General features: G+C 40.0%; 1 protein-coding gene across 1 annotated transcript; it reads right to left on the bottom strand.

The window, feature by feature from the left end:
• Positions 1-725: 725 nt before the first annotated feature.
• On the bottom strand, positions 726-11,276 carry LOC149309136 (keratin, type I cytoskeletal 19-like). The gene is made up of 7 exons (XM_089532091.1): positions 10,695-11,276; positions 7,839-7,921; positions 5,719-5,875; positions 4,480-4,638; positions 3,084-3,209; positions 1,887-2,113; positions 726-756 (listed from the first exon to the last, which is right to left on the bottom strand). The coding sequence occupies exons 1-7, from the start codon at positions 11,274-11,276 to the stop codon at positions 726-728; spliced, it is 1,365 nt and encodes a 454-aa protein (XP_089388217.1).
• Between the last annotated feature and the right edge of the window lie 897 nt (positions 11,277-12,173).

The following is a 12,173-nucleotide window of genomic DNA, read 5'->3' as shown; positions in this document are numbered from 1 at the left end:
TAACAGGATTCCAGTCATAAACTGTTACATGAATTCAAACAAAATCTTACTTAAAGACAGCTTTTAGTGTGTGTCTGTGTGACATTTTAAGGAGATTTTATCTCCAGTCTTCCTGACAAAAAGCCAGCTATTGACTTGAAGGCACACACCACCACAAACAACAGCTTCAAGGCATAATGAAGATTTCCGTTCCAATCCTGGAGTCCAGTTACTAAGATCTGACTATATTCAAGCCTAGTAGCTCTTCAAAATAGGATCTGTCTGCAACATAACTTTCAGCCATTTCAGTTTTCAGACCAAAGGGAAATACCTTCAGGACAGATGTATTTTCCAAGGGAGATCTTAAATTTGTAAATGTTCACCTTTTCATAGCAATTCTTGACAAATCACCAAGAGAAGGGCCCCCCTTCCCCCCCGAACGTTGACAAAAGTGTCTGGAGAAATGACACATCTATTTTCAAAGTAGAAATGGGCCACAAAGAACGGATTAGTGTTGGAGTCAAGAATTAGGATGCCTATCTTTCTGTTTAGTGAGCAAAGTTGCTATGCTGGATGTAACATTAACCAAGGGAAGGACTGGCCAAATCCATCAGTGCAATTAAAATGGAAAAGAGTAAAAAAAAAATGTATTGAGGAATGGACATCATCTGGTACTCCTGAGACGAACATGGCTAAGGTTGATGTGGCTGTTGTTGACTTGAATTAATAATTTTTCCTGCTCTGGGTCAAGCAGTGTGGTCGGCTCCTGCTTCTCCTCTGTGACAAAGAAATTAATTCAGATCAATTACACAAGAAGCTCTTCAGTGGATTCACTAATGGAACACTGTGTAAACAAGACTTATGTTGGCCCCATATCCTTTACATCATGAAACAAAAGGTAGGCAAAGTGCATTCTTTCAGATGTTGTTGGATTAAAACTCCCACCAGCCCTAGCTAAGAGAGAGGAAAGCTGAGAGGTGAAATCCAACAACATCTGGAGGGCCATACTTTGCCCACCCAGATAGTGGGGTGAGAGGGTCCATGTTGGCGGGACAAAGAATCAATCATTGGTTTCAACTTTATTTCTTCACTGAGTCCACTCATGGCTTTCACCCATGATTTAAAGAAACTATCTGGAGTATTGAACACTGTCCCCACTCCCACTAAAAGTGCCCAATCTGTTGTGGGGACAAAGGTTAGTACTTTGGATAGTTCCTTTAAACCATGGGTAAAAACCATGAGTGGACTCACTGCCTCCACTGACATGCAAGCTAAGCTGCTGCCACACTGAAAAAATAAAACAGTTTGACATCACTTTAACATCAATGGCCCAATGCTATGGAATTCTGGGATTTATAGTTTGGAGGGGCACCAGAGCTCTCTGAATGGGAGAGGCTAAATATTTCACAAAACTACAAATCCTAGAATTCCACAGTATTGAGTCATGGCAATTAAAGTGGTGTCAAGCTGCTTTATTTCTGCAATGCAGATTGGGCCTTTGTGTTTGTGTATTTTAAATATGTAGATAAAACATGTGTACGGTTGCTGTTTTATGTTTAATAAAAATATTTTTAAAAAGAAAAGAAAAAGTACTTCCTCTGATGATTCATAACAATGTGCCAAGAGGACTCCCAGGAAGGAAAGACATTTCTTTGGGGCAGTGGGAGCTATTGCTTTCCATAGCAGGGGAAATAGTGGAGTCATTCCAGACTTTAGTATGAACTTTAAATGTGCTGTCCAGACTGCTGAACCTATTTAGAGGATAATGTTCAGTACTTAGGGCATCTCTTTTAAAATTCAGATATTCCACTGACATGGAAGCCATCACACACCACTGCCTCAAGAAAAGGAGGAAAAAGAAACTGCAAAGTCTGGTCAGGGTTTTGGCCCATCTACACCCTACTTACCCATGGTTTTGCTGCCATTCTTTGAGCAGGCTGCGGTAGGTCTGAATCTCTTGCTCTAGCCGTTTTTTGACATCTAGGAGGTCTTTGTATTCTCCATCCTGACTCTCCATTTCCAAATGCAGCTCTGCCAGCTGATGCTCCACGCAGGAGATCTGTTCCTGTATTTCGGCAAGCTGGGTATGGAAGCGACATTCTGTTTCAGCCAAAGACATGTGCAGTGCATCCCTCTGTGACAAAGAAGGAGAGAGGAGAGAAAGTAACACTGTCAAGTGCTTTAACTGTGCCTGATGAATGAAATATCTTTTGAACCAGAAGCTAAGCAGAAATCAGAAAAGATAAGACCAATAAAAAGTAAAGGTTACTCATTCTATCTATTTATTTATTTATTAAAATACACTGGGCTCTCCACAATCATAGTTAGGGATGGAGTTCGGATGCAGGATACCTGAGAAAAGTGAAAAAATGCAAATAAAGAAGCTGCTGATCAAAAAGCCCTGAAACTTCAATCCTGTAAGCCCAAGCTCCACTGCACCACTGGCCATATCCCCCAAAAGCAGCACTACCAAATTCCAAGAAGTAAAAAGGGCACAGTGTTGTTGAAGCTAAAGAAGAATTGGATCTGATTAGCATTGAGCTGGAGGACTCAGCTACATGAGTTAATCTCAACTCTCTAAAGCAGGTGTGGAAAGAGTTTCAAATCCACCTGATGGGACCTAGTAGAAAAGAGACTGGAATCTTGTTGATGCATTACAGCAGTGGAACTATGACAGTGTCAGTGATGGAGATAGATTGGAAATTACTATAGGTGTAGTGGCCATAAATGATGTACTGGAGAAACAAGTTGCTCGGAGCCATCGGATTTTGTCTGTCTTCCCATGCCAGTGCTTGATAACCTTCCAAAAAGTGCAACTAGCATCCTAGCTATGAACTCTGAAAACTCCTGTATGTCAAGCCCATATGCTGAGTACCAGAAATGAACAGAATTCACGGTCCTTCTAAAAGGAAATTGTTCCTGGTTTACCCAAGCTTTCTTCACTGCAGCAGTATAATTTAATGGGGAAAGGAGTCATCAGGTTGGTGCTGTTATTAAAATTGCAAATCACCAAGAGATCTACCAGTGGATTCTTCACTCAAAGATTTCTCTAAAAACACAGCAAGATACAGCAGTAAGATGCTATCAATGCCAGTATTCCTTACCTTATTGCATTGGGCTTGTAAATCAATCTCTAAGACTTGCAGCTGGTGCTTGAGATCCATGACCTTGTGGCTGCCATCTTCAACTTTCTGACTACTGGGGCAGACTCCCAGGTTCACCTCCACCAGCTGAAACACACATTAAACATGAGGATTTCCACGACTTTTATTATTCACTGTGCAGGACAGGTATGTTTGACTTTTGTATTAACAATACTTTTGATGAAGGAAAACATACAGAATGTTTGGTGTCTATCTTAGGCTGCATCCACACTGCAGAAATAATGCAGTTTAACACTGCTTTAAATGCCATGGCTCAACTAAAAGGAATTTTGGGATTTTTAGTTTGTTTTGACATAAGAGCTCTCTGACAGAATAGCAATAGCAATGGCACTTACATTTCTATACCTCTTATCAGTTAACTCAGCACTCTCTAAGTGGTTTACAATCTGTAAGCCAATTGTCCCCAACAAGCTGAGTACTCATTTTACCGACCTACGAAAGGATTAAAGGCTGAGTCAACCTTGAAGCCCCTGGGATCACACTCACAATCTTGTGACTGAAGTACTGGCATTTAGCCACTGTGCCACCAGGGCTCCTTAAGAAGGCTAATATCTCACAAAACTACAAATCCTAGAATTCCATAGCATTGAGCCATAGCAGTTAAAGAGGTGTCAAAATGCATTATTTCTGCAATGCAAATGCAATCCTTGCTTGCACTGATGAGGATACTATGAAGGCAGCTCCAGGGGCAGCCCACAGTATCTTGTCCCCAATGCTGCCACAACCTCCACGAAGCATGAGCATCTGCTGACTCGCACAATGCATCCCCTGATGCCATGGGCCTCTCACTTCTGAGGTTGTCTCGTGATGACCACTTGGCTGGGCACCTTGTTCTGACCTTAGAGCAAGCGAATGGTGACAGTGGTGGAAAGGGTGAGTGGCTCAGCAACATCCATGCAGGCAGCCATCCCAGCATGGGAACTGGTGAAGATCTAGAGTATGAGACAGGTTTTTAAAAATTCATTTCAAATGTGTTAAACCCTCGTTCTGATGTTGAATGTGCCAGACATTGTTTGGACTGTTTGCACTTGAAAGGGGGTTTGGACCATGTGTCATCCAAACAAGAGGCTGCCAGAACAGGGGTGGGGGACAGGCCTTGCAGACAAGAGCCTAGTCTTAAACATCAATGTATATTCTGATATTTTTATAAAATGAAAGTTTTGATGCCTGAATATATTCTGCATTTACTGATATATTTGGTGATTGTGCCTCACCAGCCATGAAGATGAGCATGGAACTATATATAGTCCAGTACCACCACTTCTTTTCTTGCCCTTTCCCCCATCAGGTTCCCTTCTTTCAAATTTCACTCCTCTGAAGGGGCTGCAATCTTTACCTTGCCTTCATACCACTGCTCAACCTCCTTCCGGTTTGACTCTATCATTGCTTCATACTTGTGTCTCATCTCCTTCAGAGTTTTCTTCAGATCTGGACCAGGGCAGATGCTGACTTCCATACTGATACCATGTGAATGTTTTTGCAGAAAACTTAATTCCTATGAGGTATTATTAAAGGATGAGAATATAAGACCATAAATGTAAGAAGAGCCCTGCTGGATTAGAGCAATGGCCTACTTACTTTAGCATTGTTTTAAAACATTGGCCAACTAGTCAGCTAGGAGAAGCTTACAAACTGGAGATGAGGGCAACAGTACCCTCAGCAATGTTTGTAGAAGATTCATTCCCTGATCAGGCCAGGTTTGTCAGAATGAACTAGACTTGGTATAGAGAGGTCTCCCCATGTATTCTTCTATGTGTCCAGGAAAGCTAGAAGAGTTGGCTATTGGCCTTGAACAGGGAAGGGACTGTGGAACAGTAAAGCCAGCATCTTTCAAGTATCTGAGGAGCCTACATTCATACTTCCATGAACTCCAGGCCTCTTAACACATCATCTTCACATTAATGTTTTCCAGCATCTTGTATACAGGTGCATAATGTCTGTATCACTGGAGGCAATGTATAGCCATCATGACTAGCAGCCACTGGTAGCCTTGCTTCCCATGTATTTGTCCAGAATCTTTTTAAACCTGTGTAAGTCATCATCCATCACTATACCATGTGATAGCAATAGTAGGTATCCACAGTTTATGCACTTTCTGAAGAATTCACTCTCTCTCTCTCTCTCTCTGTTTGGAGAATATTATATCATTGTTACTAGATCTTCGCTGCCATCTGGTTTGTTTCTAATCTAAATTTTAAAAATACAGAAACCCTAAACATATTGTGTTTGGCATATTTAAAAGATCACATAATCCTACATGAACCTCTCTCTCCATTAAGAATTTCCATAGAAGTTCTATTGTGTGTTCCCACTATCATCTGGTTGGTTGTGTACATAGGACAGGGACATCTTGTTTGTGAAACCTAGATTGGTGCTCTCATTCCTTCATGTGAGACATCCTTCCATATTCACCTTTCATTTTAAGTAACATTGTCCAAAAGGCTCCTTCTGTTCCCCTCCTTATAACATCTGAGTCAAAAAGGAGCCCATATTGTTTCATGTAAACTACAATAAGCAAATAATGATTGCATTTGATTAGAGAAGTGAGTTATATTGTGATGTATCAACAATATACCTTTTCATGGGTCTTCTTGAGGCTACATAGTTCCTCTTGCAAAGACTTAAGCTCAATCTCAAGGTCAGCCTTAAAGTTAGTGAGTTCATCCAAAACAGGGTGTAATCCATTTACATCAGCTTCCCTCATTTCACGGATGCCACATTCAGTTTCAAACCTAAATCAACCAAGGAAGAAAGAGCTCTAAGATTGTTCATTAATTAGGATACTTGACTTACTTAAAATACTTAGTGTAGCAACTAAAACCCAAATGCTAGAGATTTTCCCACTCTAATGTTATTGAGGGTAATGAGTACCGGTATGCTCAATTGCAACAAATAAATATTTAAACCCACCACACATTTTTCTTTTATGCTGGGAGATACCATAATCGTATACAAGCAATTGGGCAAAATATGTCAGTGCTGGGGAAAGGACTGGAGAACAGGCATAAGAAAAGACAGTTGAATTAAAAAAATGTTTTAAGCTGGCTTTAAGAATCTTTACAGTTTAACCAAATCCTAAGGTACATATGCATATGCATTGTAATATACTATGCTCTCAAGTGGAGTTCAGTCTTGAATGATACAGAGAATAAACAGGGGAACAGAACCAACAGCCAAAAGGATGTTTGCTTCATTCATTTCATGGTAAGCCGGCAAAACTTGCATCATACAGTTCATGCACAATTAGATTTAGGAGGTGTTTTCTCATAGATGGAAGTGACTAGAGGCTGATTTTACTATGATTTCTACTGGAACAGAGCTTTGGGTTCTTACATCTTGTCCCAATTGCTGCTCCACCTCCAAGTCCCTTAACATCAAATTAAGCAGAACTAAACATGGCAAGAGAAACGGCATTGCTGTCTAAAACATCAGACCTGTGTCAATTAAAGGTAATTTAATTTTCCTTTAAAATTAAAAGTAGGTAAATCTGTCAGCTTTGCTTTCTCCTGACTCAGGTTTTTTATGGTGTTTTTTTTTTAAGTTCCATTTCTTTGCATAGTGACTGAGTGTTTTGTGAATTTTAGTAAATTCTTTGAAAACTAACTGAAATGAATTTTTCCATTTGCACCAGCCCAATTAAATAAGAACAGGTATTCCCAGCATGATGAAGACCATGTTATGCCTGCCAGCCACATCATAATTAAAAATGAAGAGTTTCTCCAAAAAAAGAAGTCTGAATACACAAGGATTTGAGCAATTGAAGCCCTAGGCCTAAACAGATGACTCTGCCAGTTTTATCCATTTTTCCACTCTAAAGAACTCTCATATTCTTTTCATCCTGAATATGAAGAAATGTGTGATTATTTTTTTAAAAATATATCAAAAATAATTCCAAGTGATTATGGATGATGGAGGTGATTTTGCTTGGTCCAAACTGACATAATTCCCATTTCTAGACTAACATGTGGATTAGGAACAAAGTTGCCTCTCTAGTGTCTCTTTTCTCTGAATGTTATGGTGCAGTATTCTGTTCAACATGTTTATTATTATTATTATTATTATTATTATTATTATTAAGCTTTATTTATAAAGCACTATAAATTTACACAGCGCTGTACATACAATCTTTTTAATTGGACGGTTCCCTGCCCTTGGGCTTGCAATCTAAAAAGACATGACACAAAAGGAGAAGGGAAGGATGGTGGGGTAGGATAATATATATAAAATACATAGCAATACAGGAAGTGATTCAATAAAACAGACAACAAAAGAACATCAAATAGCAAGTGACAATTATACAAAATTGCATGTACTGGGGGAAATTAAAAATGTTTAAAAATGCATAGATTCAGAAACGTGGTGTACAAAAAAGTAGATTTTCTTGCCTTTTTATAATAAATTACAGAATTGAACTGCACATTGCTCTTTCATAGAAGCTTGGCTGGGATAAAAAATACTTGGAAGGACCCAGAAGACATAGGTATGGACCCATTCGTTCTACATGACATAATGCCTGTTCTCATCATTATTTGGTATCTTCTCCTTTTTTCTTTTTTGTTTTTGTCTTTGCTCAAAACCTATCGCTCTTCCCCAACTCAGTCAAAGTTTTCTGCAATTTATATGGAAGATCTATAACATTTCAGTAATTATTTAAAGGAAGGAGACATTTGTTATCTGGTGCAGAGAAATACATACTTCTGTCTCATGTCATCTAGGTCCATGCGATTGTTGTCAATCTTGAGAAGGATCTTATTATTCTCCAAAGTGGTACGAATAATCTGAAGAGGGAATTGGGAGAGAAAAAGATCTGATTCACAGATGTAACACAATAGGATGTTACAGTGGATTCTATCATTCCAGACTGCAGTTAGAAAATCCTCACTGTTTAAAGCTGCTATGTGTTAGTGGGGGGAAACCCCACAATATGACTCCTTGCAAGCAAAAGGAAACAAATATATAACCATCTTAAAGAATTAGATCCTATCCCCACTCAGACGCTGTTCTACTACTTTTCAGCTTTCAGAGATTGGATTAATGCAAGGAAGCATTAAAATGCAGTCTGCAGTGGTCTGCACAGTGCTACCATATGAGAATTCTACTGCTGCATTCCAATGTCCCACTGCATTTGTTAACTGGACTACAGACAAAGGAATCAAATGGATGCAAAGTTCTGAGCATGTATACCAGAGACAACAGGATACCCAACAAGAGATCTTATAATAAACTACAAATCAAAAAAATAATTTAAAGTTAAACGCTGATAATAAAACAATAGTCACCAAGTGACATTTGCAGCTTGCTTTATCATAGGAATAAAAAACATGGGGCTCTCCAGATGTTTCTGGACCAAGCTTTCTTTTTCTTTTTCCTTGGCTATGCTGGCTAGAGTTGCATCTTAGCACCTCTGGAAGAAGCATACAACATCTTTGCAACTACATTACATCCCAGGCACAAGAAGCAAGTAAATTCCCCTCTCCACCCAAATTCCTTCCCATGAATTTTCCTTCCACAATTCTGGCTTCCAAAACTCAGCCATTGATTTTGATGTCACTCATTCAAAAGGTGTTCATTCAGAAAATGTTCATGAATGGTTGATAGATCTGTTTTTCAAGTGTCAGGACAAGAAGAAACCTGTACTGGTTAAAATCTTCACTATTCAGGACTTATTCTGTGAAAAATTCACATATTTTAGCACAGGAAATAGCATTATCTTCAGTGGAGCAAAGGCTGTTTCTTGTACAGAAAATTCTGTCTTTTGTGCAAAAATACCACAAGCACATTTTGCACAGAATAAGTCACAAAACATGAATAAACTTCAAAAAATGTACAGACCAATGGGGATTCTGTTTTGATCTTCCAACTGAATTACCATGGGTGGAAGACAATGGAATGCTACACAGTACTGTACTAGCTGAGAAAAGGACAGAAAATGAGATAGTGCTCACTCCAAAGCTCTTCTACTGTGGCTCTTTTTGTCAAAACTCACTCCTTCTCTGACAACCTAAAACCAGTGGTTTGATTATCAGCCATGCATCAACATGCTATCAGGTGTCTCACATTGTAGCACAGATTTTGAAAGGAAATATTCAAATACATTAAGGTAAATCTTTAATTACTTAACAGAGATGTAGAGGACGTGACCTATCAGATGGTGATGGACTAGAACTCCCATCGTTCTTGACCATTGGCTTTGTCTAGAGCTGATAGGAATTTGACTCCAACATCTTCTGGAGGACCACATCTTCCCACCCCTGATTTAATAACACTTATATACTGCTTAGAAAGCCAGTGTGGTGTAGTGGTCTGAGCACTGGACTATAACTCTGGAGACCAAGCCTCGAATCCCCACTCAGTCATGTAAACCCAGTGGGTGACCTTGGGCAAGTCACAATCTCTCAACCTCAGAGGAAAGCAATGGGAAAATCCACTTTGAACAGATATTGCCAAGAAAACCGCATGGAGTCGCCATAAGTCAGAAGCAACATGAAGACACACAACAACAATATACTGCTTAACATGATATATCAAGCTAGTACAGTGAAAAATATTTAGAAATGCATATATAATCATATACAATATATAAGAACAAATGGAGGAAGGCGTGCAAAGAAAATTAAAAATTGTTGTTCAATAAAAGACGTTGTTGTTGTTGTTGTTGTTGTGTGCCTTCAAGTTATTTCCAGCTTATGGCAACCCTAAGGCTGCCATATCACTGAGTTTTCTTGGCACACTTCTACAGAGGGGGTTTGCCATAGTCATCCTCTGGGGCTGAGAGAGTGTGACTTGCCCAAGGTCACTCAGTGGGTTTATATGGCTGAGCCAGGATTTGAACCCTGGATTCCAGAGTCTTAGTCCAACATTCAAGCCCCTACACCATGCTGGCTCTGGCACAGGACTACAGTGTTCCAAAGAGAATGGGGTGACAGCACTAAGTGCCCTTTTTTGAGTAGCTACAAGATTAATCAGAAGAGCATTGGATTGGATTCCCTAGTGATTGAAGAAATGCATACAAATGTCTAAGGATGAAGAGTTCTCTCAGATAATTTGGATATTTTCAGCCATGTAGGTGGTGCTTCTCTATAGTTGCTCCAACTGCATGAGTACAGCCAGTCACATCCTTCCAAGAACAGGGCACATTCTATGGGAAGTCATAGCATGCCTAAATGGTTGTTGCTTCTCCCTCCTGGTTCTCTACCTGCAGTTCACCATGAAATCCAGAAGCAAAACAACACCCACCCACCCCTGCTCACACTGCCAAATTTCAGTGGTGGCTTGCTTTTATTTTGGTTGATGTGCAGAGGGGACTTGCAAAGAAGTTGCTGGGGCCCCCCAAATATCCCATAGGCCACTCTTTACCTAGTGTAAAACAAGGGGGGGGGGGGATGACCTATGACCTTGCAGGTTATTATAACTCCAACCACATCACGCCGAAAAACTGACCATAATTGGAGTTGGCCTCGACATCTGGAGGGTCACAAACATTCCCTACCCCTTCAGCTACCAAAGTCCCTTACAATTATGGGCATAATCCCAAGTCCTAGGTCCCCCTACCTGGTTTTTAAGTTCCTCAATCTGTTGGTAATAGTGGCTGTAGTCCTTCAGTTCACCAGCAAGCCCTTGCTTGAAATAGAAATCCTTGATCTGGGATTCAAGGGCAGCATTTTCCTCCTCCAAGCATCTCACTTTGTCTATATAACTGGCCAGACGGTCATTGAGGTTCTGCATGAGTACCTTCTCATTGGTGGAGGAGAAGATGATGCCACACGTCAAAGGGACTCCACCTAAACCACCTGCGCAAACTTCCACTAGCCCATCACCATATCCAAGTGGAGGGTAACCACCATGGCTGCCCGTGAGGCAACTTCCCGTACTCATTCTCCTCCCATAGCCGCCACCACCACCAATAAATGCACCACTACAACTGTGACTTGAAAAAGTACCCTCACCATTTGGGAAGCCAAAGGGGGAGCTACCCCCAACAAGGCTTCGATAGGACAGACTGCCTCTATCTAATAAGCCACAGGAAATGTCATGGCTGGAAGAGATAGAAGAAGCCCTAGTATTTCCATCTGAGCCAAGACCGGTTCTATTTCTTCCTACAGTTACTGGAATATTCTGAGCACAACTAGTCATAGCAACAGCTGTATTAGAGGCATAAGTCAAAGCACAAGCCCAAATGCAAAGCTTGACACTCAACCAGAGTGTACCATTGATACTGTACAGATGTCAATTTATATTTTTTTGGGTATGGGTGTCACCGCTGGAGGTTGATAAAGATTGCTGCTCCTTGCAGGTTTAGTTCCAGCTTATCTTTCCTGTAAGGAAGAAGGAAAAACACCCCAGTGGCAATTTGCCTCCAGATACCCCAGAATGCAGTCAGCTTCTTCACACAACACCTGCTCCTGCTTTAAAAATTGCCACAGCATAATTATTACAGTTGCACAGAATCATCAAGATTTGGGGTTTGGTTTTGTTTTTTGTTTTTTGGTTTTTCATCTGAAAATCGGAAATACCAATTTTGGTATTTGCTGAACTCAGCATTTGCTTTGGCTTGTAAGGGCCTGGTTAACATTTGGATGAATTTTAAATAGTTTTTAAATGGTATTTTGCTGGTTTTTCAGGCTATGTGACTATGTTCTGGAAGAGTTTATTTCTGATGTTTTGAAAGCATCTGTGGCGCATCTTCAGAGAATTTTTTTAAAATGGCCTTTCATATGGTATACAACCAGTCCTGACCTGAGAAATTTTGCTGGATCAGATTTAAATCTAGGTGAAATACTAGAAGAAATAATGAATGGTTATTCCTGATTGGAGATGGAGAAACATGAATGTTTTGATCTCTTCTACATTTAGGCATTTTAAAATCTCCATCCTGAAAATGAAGGAATTTGTAAAGTCTGGTAATTGTTTCAAAGGGAAACTGAAATGAATATTGTCTATAACTTCTTCTGTAATATCCTGTAAAATCTAATAAGAAGTTATAGACAATTACCTTATGACATTGCAGATAAGCATACATTAGTAACTGCT

Source organism: Sceloporus occidentalis, unplaced genomic scaffold, assembly GCF_023333645.1.
Source record: "Sceloporus occidentalis isolate IW3139 unplaced genomic scaffold, rSceOcc1.0.p SCAF_7, whole genome shotgun sequence".
NCBI lineage: Eukaryota > Metazoa > Chordata > Lepidosauria > Squamata > Phrynosomatidae > Sceloporus > Sceloporus occidentalis.
The sequence above is the reverse complement of the archived record's forward strand: the minus strand, read 5'-3'. Positions and strand labels throughout refer to the sequence as shown.